The 20,433-nt window shown below is 31.9% G+C and overlaps 2 protein-coding genes across 5 annotated transcripts; one reads left to right on the top strand and one right to left on the bottom strand.

The window, feature by feature from the left end:
• Positions 1-8: 8 nt before the first annotated feature.
• LOC117230168 (mucin-1-like) lies at positions 9-13,939 on the bottom strand. 4 transcript variants are annotated; one of them, XM_033487304.1, is made up of 21 exons: positions 13,739-13,937; positions 7,617-7,765; positions 7,478-7,535; positions 7,289-7,359; positions 6,471-6,647; positions 6,190-6,288; positions 4,720-4,818; positions 4,339-4,437; positions 4,079-4,177; positions 3,910-4,008; positions 3,625-3,723; positions 3,424-3,522; positions 3,199-3,297; positions 2,993-3,091; positions 2,777-2,875; positions 2,568-2,669; positions 2,006-2,104; positions 1,815-1,913; positions 1,632-1,736; positions 1,183-1,442; positions 9-796 (listed from the first exon to the last, which is right to left on the bottom strand). In XM_033487304.1, exons 2-21 carry the CDS (start codon positions 7,723-7,725, stop codon positions 713-715), a joined length of 2,154 nt encoding a protein of 717 aa, XP_033343195.1. In that variant the 5' UTR covers positions 7,726-7,765; positions 13,739-13,937; the 3' UTR covers positions 9-712. The 4 variants fall into 4 exon arrangements, with proteins under 4 accessions (XP_033343195.1, XP_033343203.1, XP_033343212.1 ...); XM_033487312.1 differs by lacking the exon at positions 3,199-3,297 and having other exon boundaries at positions 13,739-13,938; XM_033487321.1 differs by lacking the exon at positions 2,568-2,669.
• A 1,558-nt stretch (positions 13,940-15,497) lies between these two features.
• Positions 15,498-20,417, top strand: LOC117234352 (transient receptor potential cation channel protein painless). Its single transcript, XM_033495510.1, has 3 exons — positions 15,498-15,702; positions 17,218-18,315; positions 18,396-20,417. The coding sequence occupies exons 2-3, from the start codon at positions 17,226-17,228 to the stop codon at positions 19,961-19,963; spliced, it is 2,658 nt and encodes an 885-aa protein (XP_033351401.1). The 5' UTR covers positions 15,498-15,702; positions 17,218-17,225; the 3' UTR covers positions 19,964-20,417.
• The last annotated feature ends 16 nt before the right edge of the window (positions 20,418-20,433 follow it).

The raw sequence follows: 20,433 nt of genomic DNA, 5'->3' as shown, positions 1-20,433 counted from the left end.
AACAAAGATTAATTTTTACCTTTATTGTATTTGAGGGAATATGCCTTTAATAATACAAAGTCAAAAACAATTATATAATTTTTGTCTTTAAATTAACAACAAAAAGGTCAGTTATTTTTTATAGTTAGGTACAAATAGGATGTATATCTATTTCGACAAAAAATGTTACTCGTTATAAAATATTTAGATAACAAACAGTTTTAAAATATATACAAATAAATTGTTATTTTTAATTCATGCATTATACCATTTATTACAAAATATCCTTGATCGTTTTTTAGGGCTGAATTGTACATATAAAGTAGGTTTAATGTGTAGAATATTTATTTCGTCAAATTTTTGAAATAAATATAGTATACATGAAAAAATAGAAAGGCTAGGTTACTATTTCATTTGATATCAGTATTATGTGAAAGATGTCATCTAATTAATATCGTCATTATCACAATTTGTAATATACATAAAATTGTTAAATGTATGTTTTTTTTTATATAGAAATATATTTTTCTTCTTACATTTGAACAGTTAGTTATACCAATATTTTAATTACACATTAAACAATATTTTGTAGTCATTTTAGCAAAGCATTCAGAACTCAGTTGTTCGCATGAAAAGTTACTGTTTCACAATAAAATATTGTTATTGTTGCATCAATTGTATGTGGTCTGTTCTTTCAATGACGATGAAAGCCAAGTCGCGTAAGGTTCTTATGTTAATAAACGACGTCCTTCAGGTTGCATATATATGGTGAGTGTCTAATACCAAATGAATGTGCTGGAGGAATGTCAAGAATTACCTGTAAAAGTTAGTTTTTACCGCTATAGGAGTATTCCTTAAAAAGTTAATAATCATAAGAAAACTAATATCTGGTCCAGTCGTGCACTTTTTCTGAAATCGAGTTAGGATCTTAAAAGTATTTTTTGTCAGAATACTGATATTCTTTAGATATAAACATAAATAATTAGTTACAACATAGTTTATTCTGAACTTTCACGAATACTGATATTATGTTGGGATATATATACTATTGAGATCCATCCAACTCGAACGTCAGATAGATGCGATTTCTGAATGTATACCCTCAAAAATAATTATACAGTTTATTAAGTGATGTCTATTGAACAAGCTCTGAAACTTTTGAGTTTTTTAGTTTTTGAATAAGTAGGAAGAAATTAGAAGTACTTTTTCTGGGCAATGAGCTCCAGGTCCTGGAATCTGGGAATGATCATCGGGCAGCTGATAGCGGGCACTTATGCTATAAGCAGGACTTTTCACTCTGATTGCATCTGGTTTAACAGCTTCGTATGTTCCAGGTCCAGGAACTAAAACACGATCATCTGTAGAAACTTTCTGTCTACCAGAGATAGAGTAAGCCGGTGCTGCTTTTTTGTTTCCTTCCTTTGTTCCACCGAGAGCAGAAGGAATATTATAAACATTCGGAGCTGAAACAGAATAAAAATAGCGGCGACTTCACTGATGTTAGATTGTAAAAACATATATTTTCCTTAGAAAGTAATAATCACTTTATATACAAAAAAAATATAGCATTTTGAATAATAGACATTATTTGTATAACTACGCAAAGAAAAGATAAACTAGCGGAAACAAAGAAACAAATTCTGTAAATTTACCTGGAATATCATCTGATCTATTTATACTTGTTCTAAGACCAAAAGTAAATCGCAATGCTTTTTCCAATAAAAGCATAGCTTTTTCTGGACTGTATTCACCTGGACCTTTAAACCAAATATTAAATCTATTGAACAAATACACAAAATGAACAAAATATAATAAATTTTAAAAGACTACCATACCTGGTATAGAATCCGTTTCACGTACTTCAGGCTTAACTCCAAAACTATAATGAGGTGATTTATTCAAATTTACCTTTTCAGGATGATAACTTCCTGGAGCTAAATTTTTAATATATCAAAATAAGTGACTATTATGCATTATCATAAACGTTCTATAAATTCTATTATTTACTTTTACGAATATTACTTACCAGGTATATCACCAGTTTTTTCGTAAGATGTTTTTAAACCAAACGAATAACGTGGCGATTTATCTAAATTGACTTTTTCTGGAGAATAAGTACCAGGAGCTACAAAATGGAAGAAAGGAATACTAATGCAATCGTAAAAAAGATGTAGTAAAATGATATTCCCTTATGTAGCTATTATAAATTATAGCACAGTATTATAACATGTATGTGATTGAAAAAACAATTTCAGTAATGTTGTAACTGTAAATATCATCAATAAGATTTTTTTTACAATTTGCAAAATTTAAAATGGTATATGAAATTCATCTTTTAATGCTAGGTGAAATTCATAAACACTTTGTAATTTTAAAAACGAAATATTAAAATAAAGTTATACAGCAGTTATAAAGCTGTAAGCGAAAAAGAAGTTAAGAAAAAAATATAAGAGCTGAAGCTTTAACATGCTTTGAATTAAAAATTGCACCATATATCAGAAGCATGAAATGTTTTTAATTGTTTTAGAACTGTTTTAGAATCTAGCCTTGCGGTAGTTTAGTAATAATTTGTTAGTCAACACCGTTACCTGGTGTATCCCTAGGCTTTTCCAAGGGCTTTCTATTACCAAAACTGAAATAAGGTTTATGTTCCAAATTTAGTACTTTCTCTGGATAGTAATCAGCAGGGCCTACCAAAGCAATCAAATCATTAGTAATTGTTTCTGCAGAATGTTAAAATCTAAACCAACTTTTCCAAAATAAGAAGCTGCTGCAATTTGCACTAAATAAAATTCACCTGGGTTGTCATTGAATTTTTCCAGTGTACCTTTTCCTGATAAGCTATATTGCGGCCCTTTATCTAAATTTACCTTCTCAGGGCTGTATGTTCCAGGTGCTGTGATAATAAGTAGAATATCTAAGTCTCTTTACTACAATTGTTGTAGGATTAATTCATTGCTAATATCTTGTTATGTAAAGGAAATGGGAAGATTGAATTTTTTATTTTAATCACCTGGATTATCATTAGGCTTCTCTGGTAAACCTTTACCAGATAAACTGAATTGAGGACCTTTGTCCAAATTTACTTTCTCAGGACTATAAGTGCCTGGTGCTATTGAAAAAATTAAATACAAGAAGACATTAATCTAAAAGAATAATATATTAAATAACAAATCAAACTATTGAGAAAATCTAAAAAAAAAAAGATAAAAAATTCACCTGGATTATCGTTTGGTTTTTCTGAAATTCCTTTTCCATACAAACTATATTGTGGACCTTTGCTTAAATTTACTTTTTCAGGACTGTACGTACCTGGTGCTATGATAGAAGAAAATGTTAAATATTCACTAAGAATTAAATGCTAATTAAAAATTATTATGTAATTAAGTAACAAGATAGCAAACTAAGTAAATACAAAATAAAGAGAAAACTGATTGTACTGACCAGGGTTATCAATTGGTTTCTCAGAAGATCCTTTACCACTTAAGCTATATTCTGGACCTTTACTCAAGTTCACCTTTTCTGGACAATAATCTCCAGGTGCTGTAGGAGAATAATACACAGAAGCAGTAAAGTAATCCTTTTGTAAACTAACAAAAAAAATTAATGACAAAAATAGTAGTAGAGTGGCTATAATAACTATACCTGGATTAGTGTTTGGTTTATCAAGAGGTGTTCTTATTCCAAAACTATACTGTGGTGCCTTATCAAGATTTACTTTTTCAGGTGCATAAGTTCCTGGTGCTAAAAATTGATTTTCTTTATTTATGTTTAAAACTTAAAAATCTACATATAAAACTAATTTTTTTTATAAAAGTTACTATTTGTTTCTTCCAACACAATGTTTAATTTATTAAAATTAATTTTCGTTCAAAAGTCAGATTAATATACGAAATATATTTTTCAAATTCCAAGCTTGTATCTACAGACCTGGATTATTGTCTATTTTATCATAAAAATGTCTTCCGCTTAAACTATACTGGGGACTCTTATCCAAATTAACTTTTTCAGGATTGTAAGTACCAGGGGCTGTAAAAAAAGATGCATGTGATGTAACAATTGCAATAAAAATCTACAATTATATTCTTCATGCAATTACCTGGAGTGTCGCTTATTTTTTCGAGAGGTGTCCTCAGACCAAAAGTAAATTGCGGTGTTGTATCCAATTTTACTTTTTCTGGACAATATGTACCTGGCGCTAAGAATCATTTTTTTAAATTTAATTATAAATAAATACCTTTCATTGTATGCAGACATTAACGAAACTTTTTTAAACATTAGTTATACATTATTTCAAATCAAAATTAATATTTTGTTATCAAAATATTACACTTCAATGGTATGTAAAAATTCGCATACCAGGGGTGTTGTCAGGTTTTTCTACTCGTCCTTTCCCAGTGAGGCTGTATTGAGGACCCTTATCCAAATTGGTTTTTTCAGGGCTATACGTGCCAGGTGCTATAAAAATAAATTGACATGCGCTGGTGATACTACAATTCGTAAATAATGTACATTACATATTATCACAGACAAAGTTACACGGCTGTGATAATAAATTCGTGATTTGTCGACCGAACAAATGTACAACAAGTCATGAATTTGCAATAAAATTCATTAGGTTCCAATATGTTATTTAACAACAATTAGTAGAAAATATGTTTGAAAAGGAATGCTTCTACAGGTTTAATTAAATTCGGTCAACAAAATTTTAAACAAGCGTGTTAAGTTTGCCTTAATTACCTGGGGTATCGCTCGGTTTTTCGAGGGAAGGCCTGAGTCCAAAACTGAACTGCGGTGTATTGTTCAATCTTACCTTTTCCGGACAGTATGTACCAGGTGCTGATATCATAATATACAAATAATTATTCATTTCATCATAAATAAAATCAATATATTTTAATTCAATTATGCATTTTTCTTTTTAGCGAAACAAATAATAACGAAAGTAATAGAAAATAATATATGACAAAACGATTACGGTGAAAGAAGAAAAATCTATTTCATAAAAGTAAAATTTAAAGGATACTTATTAATATCTACAAAAGAATGCAGTTCCTACATAATTTACGTTTAAAGATTTCTTCTTTTAATTTTGTAATACAATATCAAATAAATATCATAAGTGCAAGTTACTACACATGCAGTTCAATTATTAAATACGTTGCAAGCCAATCATTTTGATTTGCATCATTCTACATACTTGCAAAAACTACAACAATAATTTAGAAGATAGAAAAGTTCGAATAGCAGAGATGCAATGTGTATTAATCCAAGATCACCAAGCTACAATCGCAAAAGTAAGATAAGAAGCTGGATAGAATATTGTCGTCATTTAAAGGAAAGATTCAAGAAATATAATACCTAAACATCGAACAATGTTTATTCTTCGAGTTTATATCTGTACTTTCGCAGAATTCTTCAGAATACTTCTAGGCGATCGAATCGCTATAACCAATGGAGATTATTCAGCATGACATCGATTCTTCCTAAGGAATCATTTTCCTCTCATGACAAACGTACTTTTTGTTAATTTATTGTAAATTTCTTTTTATTCTAATACCGTTTGAATTATTGTAGTATTCTAGGTTGCAGAATTATTAGTAAAATATATTTAGAAAATACACATTTAAATCGATTTAATTACCTTAAAACCAATTTAATCTTATTAAACTGTAGGGAAAGAGATGTACAGACTGTTTAAACAATGTTGGTTAATCAAGCGAGAGATAATAGTAAATGATGAGAGGAATCTGTTTTGCTTAATTTAATCTACACGCACTTATATCTAATCTCGCTCTCTAGAAATGAAAATCTTTACTGCCAATTAATTAAAGCTTTCGACGAGCATCTTTCCAGATAACAATGTCGATAGTACGGATTGATGTATAGCGGGTTACGCGTTAACAGGTGTTTAACATTCCAATCTTTTAGATTTAATTACTAAGAAATGAAACGCGACTTAGACATATGCTTATTAGACAAAAAAGATATTCTTTTCATCATCCCTTATTGTTTCCTGCTCGACTGACATGACATATTTTACAATGTCCTGTACATCTATTTGTTACATTTATGAGATAATTTAAAGTGAGTCTCATTTTTCTCAAGATATAAAAAATAGATAACTGTATTAGTTATTATTTAATTAATATTTGTAAAGATATAGAGTCGTACAGATGCAAGATTTATTGTTTTGATTTAATTAATTACCAGGTATATCGCTTGATTTGTCCAGTACAGGTTTCAACCCAAAACTATATTCGGGGGTTTTGTCGAGATTCACCTTTTCGGTGCAGTAATCATTTGGTGCTGTGATTAAGTTGACATTTATCATAAATATGTTTTAATGAAGATATTCAAAAAGTATTACATAAACAAGATTATAAATAATGATTTATGGAGGATAACAAAGGATTTTGGATACGTACATGTAAAATATTATTTACATATATACGTATATGTAAATATTAACGTATATCTATAATACTCACCAGGTGTACAACTAATCTTCTCGGTTTGCGTTTTGATGCCGAATGAATATTTCGGTGAGCTATCCAGAATAATCTTTCCGGCTTTTTCCGGATTATAATCGCCAGGAGCTGGTGTCACTTCCTGTTTCGTGGATTTCGTGCGGCCATGCAACGATGATGCTTGTGCAGCATCTTTTCCTGCAAAAATGAATACAGAATTTAACAAGTTCTATCATCAACATAATATGAACGAGGTTTAATTAGAAAATAATAAATTTAAAAGATTGCTTCAATTTGAAAGTAGTAAAAAATTAAATTAATTTGAAAATAAGTTTGTTTTTTAAAAATATTGATTATGTTTTTAATCGATTTTATCATCCAATTCTCATACAATTAAATAGAAGTTATTAGAAGTTATTAGAAAACAATATTAAGAGTCTCAAGAAGAAGGAATTATTGGTAGAAAAGCAACGGAATGTCGTGAATAACGTACATTAAAAGTCGCATTCTTGCAGGATATTACTGTTCTGAAGTTTGATCGATACTTCATAGAACTCGGAATACCGCTGTCTGTAGAATTCATTTCGTGCTTACACAGCAGTATTTATATTTAGTTTTGTAGCTTTAATTTCTGTTCACGATAGATAGCGTGTTAATTCTTTGTAGACGACAAAGCTATCATGTACATTGTACATACATATACATATGTTATATTAATAAATCAAATAGCGGCGAAAGTATTGATGAACTTACACTTGAATAAGTGGAAGATATATAATGGCAAGTTCGGAATAAATGGTTAAGTTGTAAAAAATTAATAAGTAGATCATATTATCTACCTTTGGCACTAAGCCCAGAAACGTTGTATTGACCAGGACCCGGTCCAGGACTGTCATTCTTCGTCGCGTGTCTAAAGATGAATACACAATCATTATACCAATTTAATAAAATTATTCATTTAAATTAAAAAAAAAAAACAATTTTCTCTCGGGAACTAAGCCGCGGAATTTGTAACAGAACTTACGTACCTGCTGCCAAACGAGAAAGCGGGCGCTCTGCCTCGTTTCGAGTCGGGAACAGTTTTTCCTACAGATTTGATTCATATTTAAAATTTGTTCAATAAATTTTAATACAAAAGAGAGATTTAAATATAAAAATTAAGATTACCGATTAATGGTGGTAATGTTACACAAGCAGGACCCGGGCTACTATACTCTGCAGCGATAGGACCTCGCCTCTTTGTTGGTGTCCACGGTCTTTGTGTCATGCCACCCATTTTCGATGTTTGTTTTCGATGATATACTTTTTATTTTTCTCTAAATATAAGAAACAATTACTCGAATTAACTGCTAAAACTTATCTAAGTGATTTTGGAAAATTAAACAAATAGTACAGAAAAATATTATAATTCTGATATATGCTAGCTGTGAATCAAATTGTGACTAACGTTTATCTTAAAATATGGCTTGCGAGTGAAGAAAGAAGATTCTAAGAATGCACGGCTAGAATTAGGATGGTTTTAGAGATTAGCTAATTCTCCACGTGCGCTCTTCAGATCGTTTTTCATTGTACTGTTCTGCGTTCTTTGGATCATCTTTAATTCCATCGCATTGTTAAACAATTTTTTAAGTTTGAAAAATTTGTGTCTCAATTCCGTGCGAAATTTTTTCATAATATATTATGCTTTTTTTTTTTGCTTGATGAAACAAGATTGGAATACAAAGTATAGAACTTTATCGTATACATATCCTGAGTCATATGAATATTCGTATCCTTTAAAATCGAGTAACTTTTATGAAATTGAACCAAACGATATGATCTTTCTTGAGAAATCAGAAGAATTAATTCACCAGGTAATGTGTAGACAAATTTTTGCAAAAATTGCAATTGGTCGGAACGCGAAGAACAAAGCAGAGGTCGCTTTTTACAATTTTTTTATCTGGGTCTATAATGAAAATTTAAGCAATACGATTTAAGAGATCAGTTAACGTTGCTATGAGCTACGGTTGGAAATCGCAGCTTTTTACGGTTTTTTTTTAAGATCTTTCCTTAAGAAACCACGTACCATTTCTCCTATCATTTACGTCATTTAAAGAATAGAATATTCTACAACAATATTTGGAGTATTTATGTAATCAAAATCGTTGATTTCTGCACAATATGAAATAGACAAATAATTGGTATCTCGTTTTGAAAGGGCAATTAATATATGCATAATATACATCGAAAAGTTGTGCCTTTTTCCATGAGATAATCAAAGAGCCTCCTTTGGAATCGTGCAATCAACACGACCTCGAAAGTCGGGCCACGAAAGAAACGACTCACGAACAACCATATAAGAATATGTCCATGGTAGGTATCCAGAATCGCCCACCATTCGACATTGAACTGAATAAAGCATGAATATCACAAATTGTATAGCGTTCAAACAAGTCAAACAAATGCAGGTCAAATGGATGACTCATGACCTACTTATAGTATTTTGTTACTCCATACACATGTACTAACGATATTCTAATAATTGTAAGTGGTACGATCTTTCAGTTAATCTGGATTATGGAAACTTACGTGATTTATTATTGCATATATGTCGTATCTAGAATGTAAAATAGATTTTGGGATGTAGTTGTTAAAATATATATAACATCATTAAGATTATGATTTATATTTATGGTTAATGGGGGTGTTACATCGCATAATAAATTTAGAATAAAATTACGAAATTTAATAATACTAATACAGACAAACATATTCTTTGTAGAATCATCAAAGTAAATGGATATTAGAGAATCCATCTATATGTTTATATTAGCATTATTAAATTTCACAAATCATCGATAAATATATAACGTGTATATAGTAAAATACATGTTACATAATGTTAAATCTCCGACTTTGTAATATCACCACTATTGAATTAGGATTAAAACACTTTTTTCTTAAATATCTATGTAATATGGTAATAAGTATCAGTTAAGTATTGATAATACATTCACGAGAATCGAGCTAGATTGAGAATAAATCGTTATTTATGCGACGAAGGAAAAAAGGTTGAAAGTCACGTGACCGAATTACGTCTTGAAAATTATACAAGACGATTATCGAGAATCGATCATTTAATCGGATTTGCCCAATATGGCAAACACGCGTGACTATCGATCAATCGTACATAGTGGGCTTATGACTTGACTATATATGGCATACTACAGAAAGTGGAATAAAGAAAAATAGGTTAAAATTCAAATAGATTTTATCTACCAAATTAAGAAAAGATTCTAATGCTATTAGTATTACTTCTCTTTAGTCACACAGTTTCCTCCCCGGCTACGCTCAACTCTATCATCAACTAACTTTCATCTCCGTATTCGGACGATGAAACGCCACGAATCTTTTCATCCACACACGCATGCAAATCAAAGGATTTACATACAGGCATGTACGCGTTTCATTAGATCGTTCACCATTGTTCGGATCATGAAAGGACTCAACCATTTCGAAATGTCTCGCTTAAACACACAGAGAAAGTAGTGAACAGATAGAACAAAGTTGATGAGGAACCAAATGATACTATTTTTGTCTACACTGTCTTGGATAACCTTTTAGAGTCCCCGACCAAAAAATTAGGGCCAAGTACAATTTTCAACATCTTTAGTGTTTTTAGTAAAATTTAAAGGCTTGAATGTAATTTAATAATAATTTTTATTAGTTACTAAAGCACACACATACATATAACATACATAAATATTAATAATTTGTGTTTTCCCATATCGATTTTTTATAACTTAGGCTCAATTCTCTTTTTTATTTCTCTCACTTAACTGTCTGTCTTAATTCTTGAACGGACTGATCCGTTTTAATAGTATCACACTTCAAATGGTGCATTCGCTCAATAACTTATCACTTGTTACTGATATCCTAACATAAACATGTATTCGGTCCTCAACCGCTCGTCACGCATAGGAATATCATCTTCATGTAAACTATAATATATGTAAACTCGCCATAATAAAAAGTAATAAGATGTTATACATAATATATATAAATTACTAATATGTGTATGTGTGAGGTACATTAATAATTAATATAATCTGTAATAAAATTATGTTCAAACCTTCAAAATTTTTCTAAAAATACGAAGGATGTTGAAAATTATGAGTGGTCCTAATTTTTTGACCAGGGACTGTATTGTATATTGCAATTAGGGGTTTCAAACATTCTTTGAAGACTCTGTTGTTCACACCTTTAATCAATTCGAAGGACTCATAGTATGGGTATAATTGATGATTATTTGTCTTAAAGCCTTGACTTGTCTGTTACTAATAATTATACGATTGTGGTATTAAGTGATTGTAGCCAAACCGTAGATGTTTACGCAAATTCATATTTTTTTAACCTAAATAGGTATTATATGCATTTTATACATTTTTTATCTTTAAACTTTTTATAAATGCATACAAATCCGCAGTCGAATTATAAGCTTTCACAGTAAAGTTCCATTACGTAATATAAAGATTAAAATTTAAGATCATTCTTTTCGCTATTATTTTAGACAATCGGACAAGAGGAAAGTACTTATTTTTTAGGCCAGAAATAACCTTTTTATTTGTCTTGTCGATCAATGATCGTTTACATATGAAATACCGCGACAATTTACCTTTCATAGCTTATCATGAATTATGTATTTGTACAATTCGATCTCGCCGATCACATGATTCACCGATTTTATCAACGCAATAATAGTACTACGAGATAAATCACCATTTATGTTCTTCTATAATGTCACCGGCGGCGAATTCATTATTACACCACGGTGACATAATATTTGTTTACAGCTTGGATTACTCATTGTCAGAGTTGCTCATCAGTAAAGATGTCTCACGCAGTCTTACAGTATTAATATAATTGAACTCGAAATATCCTTGACGACACACCGGTGAATCTTTCTATTCTGTATTTTTTCCCAATTACCTATTAAAATTAAACGATATTATTGTGTTCGACAAAGTTATACAATTTTCAAAGTTGATTTGTAGTAGATTAAAATTTTATTGTTTAAGAATGAATTTATTTATTAGTAGTATAGTATACCCCAAGTAAAAAGCAATATAAGTGCTAACGGATGGGCCATATACCCGTGGTCCTTTACGACACGGGGTAATTGAGAAAAGTGTACTTGACCATGGGTCATCCACATCTGTGTGTACATTAAAACGTTAGAGACAGCCTTAATCAGTTGCAAGGAGAGTTGTACAACGAGTTGTAACGAGAGTCGAAGAGATGAAAGTTGTAACAAGAATCGAAGAGAACAGTGTTGACAGTGCAGAGTCGAGAAGTGTTGTAAGACGAGTTGTTAATTGTAAATTGGAAATTGAATTGTGAATCACCCATTTAAGTTGTATTGGTTATAGCATATCACCGCATTGAGTTCATTAATTAACCATTGTTTCCTGTTTTATAATAAATAACTTAGAGAGGGAGAGAGCTCAAACACCAGAGAGAAAGTGTAAGATTTTTCTACTCTCTATAATTGGGGGCCCGAGCAGAGATCGAACAAAATAGAAAACGAAACATTTAACAGAACTATTCGTGTAATGATTGTGAAAACCAGATTGAAATCAAGTCGAATCATTATTCATGACTGACACCATCGTTGATGTCGAAGAAAGGTGCATTGTTAACGATAAGTTAACGCGAATTGAAACGATGAAAGTTGTAGAATTGAAAGAGAAACTCAAAAGACGACAATTAAAAACAATTGGTAAGAAGAAAAAATTGTAAGACCGCCGAAGAGTTTTCATCGTTTTGGAGATTCAGCACGGCGAAGACGAAAAAGACGAAGAAGAAGATAAAGAAGAGCGCGATCTGTTCGAAACACGCGTGAGAGTCGACAGCAGAAGTCGCGCGTGTTTTAACATTTAGGGACGTGGAGGAGTCCATGAACACGTTCAGCGGTGACGACAACGTCAATGTGCAAAGCTAGTTGTCGGAGTTTGAGGAGATGTGCGATCTCTGCGATTGGACTGATGTGCAGCGCGTAATATACGCGAAGAAGCTTTTACGTGGTTTGGCAATATTGTTCGTCGACTACGAAAGGTGTTGTACAAGTTAGCAAACAACAAAGAAAATGCTGAGTACGGAATTTGAACAACAAGTGGACGTGTACAAGGTTCATAAAGAGTTGTTGCATGGAACTAAGAAGGAAACCGATTCATACCAGGAGTATGTCTATAAGATGTTAGAAATAGCGAAGCAAGTGAGTATGAAAAGTTCGACCATAATAAAATACATCATCGTCGGAATTCGTGACGAAGAGATCAACAAAGTGATAGTGTATGGCGCCAAGAACATTCGAAAGTTAAAAGAGAAGCTTACCATGTCCGAAGCTATGAAAGAAAATACGAAGACGAAAAGCAAACGAGTCGAAGAAAGATCCAAGAGGACAAGTCGCGACGAAGCAGCGCAGGAGCGGGTGCGAGGATGCTTTCTATGCGGAAACAAAAATCACCTAAGTGCGGATTGACCAACGAAAAGCAAGGGTGACCAGATGCTTCAAATGCTAGGAGTACGGACACATCGCATCGAAGTACAATAACCCGAGTGAGTCCTTTAAACATATGTATAACAACTTAATTAATTAAGAAAAATATCTCCTTTTATAATTTACATGAGAAAAAGCTACATCTCCAGCACTGATAAATTTTTACCAATAGATTAATTTTTCTAATTAATTTTTGCCATAGAAATTACCAAATTTTAATTATTATATCATCGACCATCAGCTACTAATTGTTTAACATTACTTATCATTTTCTACGTAATTAACTAATTAAATATCCTGAATTATATTTCGTATTTATATTTGACACTAAACAACTTTTTAATAAAGTTCGTTGATAATAAGATTTTCATCATAAACAGTTTCATTAATATCGAAATACGTGTTCGTATATTTAACTTTATGTACGCAAGATGGTTGACGTTTCTAGAAATCTATCCAAGAATACCGGTTCGTCACCTAATTAGTTAACAGTATGTTTATCAAATCTCGATTATTCTCTTAAAATTTTTTTAATACAAATTTCAGTAAAGATTTGGTATGTACTGCTATAACACTATACAAAATGATTCAATATTGAAAATTACACATTTTTGCACTTAATAGCCTAGTTTGTACTTAATAACCCATAACCCAAAAGATTAAAACTAATGTTTTTATTAAATTGTAATTACAACCTGTATGATAAATGTGATTGGCTGTCACAAAGCAAAGTGTTAAATCTGTTACTTACCTTGATTTCGCGAAATGTATAGCTTGATGAAATACCGTATTGGGTTCTCAAAGAAAGCCGTGAACAATAACAAGCTGACTGGTCAAATCACGAATGCGTTAGAGATATTTATTACAGAAACACACAAGCACTAGATTCGTTATTGCGATACCTGCACCCGACGTGAGTTTCTGAGCGACTGAAGATTAAATTAAACGTAGTGCTATCGCAGCATGTGCTTGTTTATCCCTACCACACGATCCTTAAATCTCTACTGCGTTTGAATCATTTCGCGCATGCGCCCTTGCGCCGCGATTATCCTTAACGAGTAACCAATTTGGTCCCTTGTTTTCGGAATCGAACCTTGTCACTGGACACTCCTTGAATTTTTCTTTTTTATTTAAATAACACGAAGAAAAATACTATACATTAAAAAGGAACCATATTGCTATGTTACGGACCTTAGATTTTATTTTAAGTCTGATTACCTTCCTATATATCCACGAAATTCAGTAAAAATTAATTTCTAATGCAAAAGATTAATGCGAATTTTTAATGCGAAAGTTAATTTTGACTGCAATAAGGAATAAGAAACACGAATATGACTAAAATTAACAAAAATTATCTGGAGATAAAGTAAAAATAAATTTATAGTTTTAAATATTAGTTTGCAAATTTATCATATTGAAAAATATTACATTGTTTAATGTATTATAGGAAAAGGAGGAAATAACTTAAGTACAAAAGAAATTAAGATATATAACTCGATTCCTTCTTGGAAAGTAACAAGATATTGATATAAAAGCTGCATTTTAGAAAGCAACCTGTCATCTATTTACATAAAAAGATCTCTCCTTGGCTCCTTTATTGGGAATGTATATATACTGTATTTCGCAACCCACGCACCCTAACGGTCTTGGTTTTCATCCTCGACTCTTTTGGCCTTGTATCCTGTGTGCTCAGGACAAAAGTCAGCTAAAATTAGGGGCTCACGTTATCGTTTTAAGTGACGATATACACAAGTGAATGTAAAACATGCTTCCGCTCTTAGTCGTCAAATACACAGGTAAAAAATTAATACGATATAGGAGTAGATAGATATGGATAGATACGGATTAGGAATCGATAAACATGTAGTGTTATTTGCAATTGTGCTTTAAAACATCGCGTCTATGCAGACAAACATAATCGCGATTAAATGTATTAATAACTATTAATAGTACATTACTATGTCTCTCAACTTCGAAGAGATTTATATAAGTACATGTTTACTTCCCAACAATTAGAATTAGCTTCTTTTAAATGAAAAATTATTATCTTAATCCCCCATTTTTATTCTCCCACTTGTGACTAGTATATAACTAGTATATAATAAACTAGTAGTATAATATGTTAATATGATAATACTCTTAATTGTACATTGCAAATATTTCTATTTTCTTATTAATGTTGAAAGTGGATCTTATCACAGTCATTATTTTTTATACACCTTGATCATTTTTCCAGATTAACTACATCAATTAGACTGTTTTGCATAATTGCCGTTTTCTAAATTCCATATCATAGTATCTAAGATCATATTAAATTCCCAAAAACATTTCAATATTTATTCAGGACTTAACGTTTAACAATTAATACGTCAATTCAATTAGTATTGAACGAGAAGCATACATTCCCTAGAGCCGCTATGGGTACTGCTTGACACTTGATAATTTCCCTCTCCCCAGCTATGCTGACATCACGATGCACAGAACTGGTCAGCAAAAGCGGCTCTAACAAGTTAGTCGTGTGTATGATAGACCAAGATCGTCAAGGGATTCTCGTTTCCTTTGCATCATCGTTGTAGGTGTATAGTTTATTATCCCTGTTCATAGAAAGTGTTACATCATTACATTTGTCATCTAGTGATCTATTGGTACAATAGATCATTCAAATATATTCGGGTATACTCTGTCTGTAACAAGTGGGCCTCAACAAGCTGCAAGGTACGCCATTTATTGTGTTGATCATATAGAGATTTTAATACCATAGCGTTCATGTTTGAGATTGTATTAAATAGTATATAGGGAGGCTTAATACAAAAGTGTGATTATGAATTAATTAGCTATATCTTAATTTAGGGAATCCAATGATTCTAAATTAACCAATGAATTTAATGTAAAACAAGTAATTACAGTTTATAAATTTTGTATGATTTCACTTACTAATTTTAAAATAATTTTAATTTAATTAATTAAGGATTGAAATATTTACACTACCGTCTAGACATATAAGATTACTTCACTTTTTTCCAAAATTGAACGATGCAATTCAAAAGAAATTTTATCGTATAAAATATTATCATTCCAATCCTTCGATCAGCAGTGTGTAATTTCAATAAATACACATATAGACAATCGATCGAATAACTTTTTATTTTACTCCTTTACGGATCTGTATCGTATGAAATTATCGATTGCTTCGATACGAATAACATTACATTATTTATCTTATTTACCTTTCATCTCATGATTCACTTGAGTTTTCACTGCCCCGATAGTAGCAAAGTAATTAATAAAACATGAATAAATTAAGTGTTCAGTCAATGTCCTATGATTTAATCGTTATTTTCGCATGTTACAATAACGATAATTATCTTTATTCACTGTTCTACAATAGCATTTGATATTCCATCGTTGATAACAAATCTTGTAACATCAGTTTCAGTACAATGATAGTGCAGTGGTCAATTCAACAACGCCTATGTCAATGTTCCTAGTTTGTCTGAACTTGAATTAATGCTACTGACAGGAAACGCAACCGGACAGTACGTCCGCTTCCATGCATGATAAATATCCTGCCTGCGTTTCGGGAAACGAATAATCACTTTTGACATATTCAAATTCATTCTAAATTTAATATTATAAATTTAATACAATTCCAGAATTGTTCCTTTAACCTATCATGAGCAATAAGTAGTAAACTTCTGAAATAGATACGTGCAAAGGAATTAATGTAATGTGATATCTTTATTAACTCCGGTAAAGCACACGTTAAATGACATCATTGCTGGAACTGTATTGTAATGATTTATACTCCTTATACGTTGAATATTTGACATACTTGTCGTGCAATATTCTGTTTTATTCCATACGTATAATACGAAATTTATCGGCATTTACGTATCAAAAGCGAAATACATCAAAACTCATATTAAAATTATATTTTAACAAATAAAAGGGGCTACGATATCTTTACTTATGAGCCATTCTCAAGAAAAAGTTTACAGCACTCTGTACCTGAACATTTCGATTTATAAAATAACTTGTAGGGTAATCGTGTTTACTTCATGTTCCATTTTGGTTTATTTCTTTAGTCTCGTTCTGCATCGTACATTATAATCAGATGTATGCTTTGGGCGTTTAAAGATATTCTAGTTTCAGATTAATGAAGAAACTCAATTTTTGTACACTTATTAATGAGACATTTTGATGTTAATAGTGTACATGATTTATTTATAGGCCTAAATATGGATCCTGAGGAGGAAAACTTGGAAATGCACCTTCTACATGATTACACTACGAATTCTACAAAATCTCAAACCATATACAGGCTACTCCTAAACTACCTACGAACCAAGAACATTAAACACTTCAAGTGCCTTGTTGAGCAGAGTTTAAAAAAACAACCAGCTATCATCGACGTAAACTATGCTTATCCGAATCGATCGAACGAAACTTGCTTGGACATTGCCTGCAAGAATGGTCTCCCGGAGTTCGTGAAGTTTCTATTGGAAAAAGGTGCGAAGGTAAACAGGGTGAACGAAGCCCACAACCGTGGACCGATTCACTTCGCTACCGAAAATGGATATACGGATGTCCTCAGTATATTATTGGACGAACGTACAATAAATCCAAACCTGGAGGCTGGGCAACAAACGGCTCTGCATATGGCGGTGAAAAAGAATGACCTGAATTGCGCGTCGTTGCTTCTGGAAAAAGGCGCCAGTCCCAATATTCCCAATAACAAAGGTTTAACCGCTTTGCATATGGCGGCAATGAAGGGTCAAAAAGACATGGTGAACCTGATTCTGGAAAAAACCACACATGTCCTCAATTTGGATACTTACAAGGACTATAACAATCAAACGACTAGAGAAGTGTTGGAGAAGAAGCTGCCAAATATTCAGTTACCCTCGGTCGAGAAACAAGGCGTGAATGTTTATGACTTGAAGTATTACTTAAACGCTAATGACGAGATAAATTTTTTAAAATGCTTGGAGATTGTCGAAAACGAGGCGGTGAATAACGTAGCGAAGGACCTGATTGAAATGGCCGTGGAAAGGAACTTCAAGAATGCGGTTATTACATTATTGAAAAAAACAAGAGGAACTGGATGTAACTTGGAGAAAGCTGCGAATTTAGCGGTTGAACAAGGCTTGCCACATATCCTTCGTGAGATATTGGAGACTGATGTTGATGTTACGAGTGACTTACTGTTGAAGGCTTGCATAGAGCTTGGTATACCGGATAAAGAAGAGTCGGGAAACATGGATGATAGACTGAAATGTTTAAATCTGATCCTGGAAAGAGAAGACGTGGATGTTCGGTGCACAGATAGTAAGTGTTGCATATATATATCGCACATGTATTTCTATACTTAGATCTATTTAATCAAGCATCTATTTAAAAATACATAGGCAAAGGAAATACTCCACTTCATTATGCAGCCAGGGCTGACTGTCGAGAGGCAGTGACATTGCTACTTGAAAAAGGAAGCTACATCGGTCACATGAACAATTTCGGCGTTCCACCAGTTGAAGATATTTCCGTGTCCACCCTATCCCAATATTTCGATAACTGCATACAAGCTAGAAAAAAACGAACAAACGAATATACAATCGAATTTGACTACAAATGTTTAGTACCTCACGACATCCCTTACACGATGAGTCAACAGAAAAATACAATTAGTCAGAACAGACGAGAAATGGATGTTTTTCAATACATCGCTAGCAACAATGGCTTAAAACATATATTAAAGCATCCTCTGTTATCTTCTTTCTTATATCTAAAATGGCATCGAATAAGACATATCCTGCACCTAAACTTAGCATTTTACATTTTGTTTTATCTTCTGTTGAATACATACATTCTGCAGGTCACTTATATCATGAGAGACTCGCAAATATCTGCGAACTCGAGCGTACAGATAAACGAGGAGATAAAAGGATCAACTTCTATCTACGTTCTGCATATATTCACTGGTATCGTAACAGCATTGTTTGCATTTAGGGAGATCCTTCAATTATTCTCATCGCCGTGCCATTATGTATCTAGTTTTGAAAATTGGATCGAAATAGCGTTGATAATATTAGGATTCGTTATTTTAAGCGATGCAACTATGCAAGTTGCAGCTATTGTGATATTACTATCTGCTTTGGAAATGGTGATCCTACTTGGCAAGCATCCTCGAATGTCCACAGGTATCGAGATGTTCAAAAAGGTGTCTTTCAACTTCGTACGTTTTTTGTTACTTTATGTATTTCTTGTCGTAGGTTTCGCGTTTGCTTTCTTTGTCGTCTTTAAGGATGATAAGAAGCACTTTCTAGATCCTGGATACTCTCTGTTCAAAACCATCATCATGATCACTGGAGAATTCGACTCCAATGAGATTGTCTTCGTGTCGCATCCGATTCTCAGCCGTTTTATCTTCACCTTCTTCATCTTCTTCATCGTGATAGTTTTGTTCAATTTACTGAACGGTTTGGCAGTCAGCGACACAGCAAAGATCCTCGGGAAGGCAGAATTAGTTGGATTAATTTCTAGGATACAAGTTCTTTCTCATATTGAAAATCTGGTTGTTCCAGCACCTTTTACACGCAAGACACAATGTTCAATTTGTTATGGTCTCTTGCATGGCTTTGAATACAATCCCTTAGCGTTCCTCGTTCGGAAAGTTCTTCTCTTTCCAACTTACTTGAGTACTGGTAAATTGAGCGTGGAACCGTACGATATTTTGTTTTATCACAATGTAAAATCCGATAAAGACTCCAGCGAGGTGTTCCCTACCTTCAAAATGGATTCGTATATCATGAAACAGACTAAAGATGTTCTATTGAGGAAAGGTCAGGAATCAAATAATGAAAAAATGTTCAATAAATTGGAGAAATTGGAAAGAAGATTCACAACGATGGAAATTATATTGAATTCCATTAAACAAAAGATTGAGAATAATAATTTTAATGTTGAAGAAGTTGGAAATTAAAATATTGTTCTATTTATTCCTCTTTCGGCTTTTTTAAATATAACGATTAAACACGTTGTTGATTTCTACTTGTGACTATATTAAAGGCACTGTATTTTTATACTTGTTTTATTTCATGTTATATTGTAATATTTTTATTACATTTAATAAATTATCTAAATAAAATCATTCAACATCTTTCTATGTGTAATTAAAAGCACATTTTAAAATATTTATAGAGGCTAATTTTAAGACCGAATTATATACTATTAGCTATATTACCTATCGCTTTTTTTAATGATATCAAGAAATTGTTTCTGAATTCTCTTCATTTATAGCAACGATAACGGGTGACAAAGTTGACTCATCAGCTATGAACAGCAATATTATGTTAAGATTTTAGAGTTATTATTTAACCTAGTGTTAAATATAAAAGATACATATTTTTACAAACAAGATTGTTATAAAAATATTTTTATGTAAATATTGTA

Source organism: Bombus vosnesenskii, unplaced genomic scaffold (genome assembly GCF_011952255.1).
Source record: "Bombus vosnesenskii isolate JDL3184/JDL3185 unplaced genomic scaffold, Bvos_JDL3184-5_v1.1 scf7180000013262, whole genome shotgun sequence".
NCBI classification, from domain to species: Eukaryota; Metazoa; Arthropoda; class Insecta; order Hymenoptera; family Apidae; genus Bombus; species Bombus vosnesenskii.
Note: the sequence above shows the minus strand (reverse complement) of the source record. Positions and strands in the feature narration are given on the sequence as shown.

Coding starts and splice junctions, on each gene's coding strand:
- LOC117230168 (XM_033487304.1), bottom strand. CDS start 7,725: ATGGGTGGCATGACACAAAGACCGTGGACACCAACAAAGAGGCGAGGT. Junction 6,289..6,470: donor GAAGATTAGTTGTACACCTG/GTGAGTATTATA, acceptor ACTTAATCACAG/CACCAAATGATTACTGCACC. Junction 2,876..2,992: donor GAAGCCTAATGATAATCCAG/GTGATTAAAATA, acceptor TTATTATCACAG/CACCTGGAACATACAGCCCT.
- LOC117234352 (XM_033495510.1), top strand. CDS start 17,226: ATGGATCCTGAGGAGGAAAACTTGGAAATGCACCTTCTACATGATTAC. Junction 18,316..18,395: donor GGATGTTCGGTGCACAGATA/GTAAGTGTTGCA, acceptor AAAAATACATAG/GCAAAGGAAATACTCCACTT.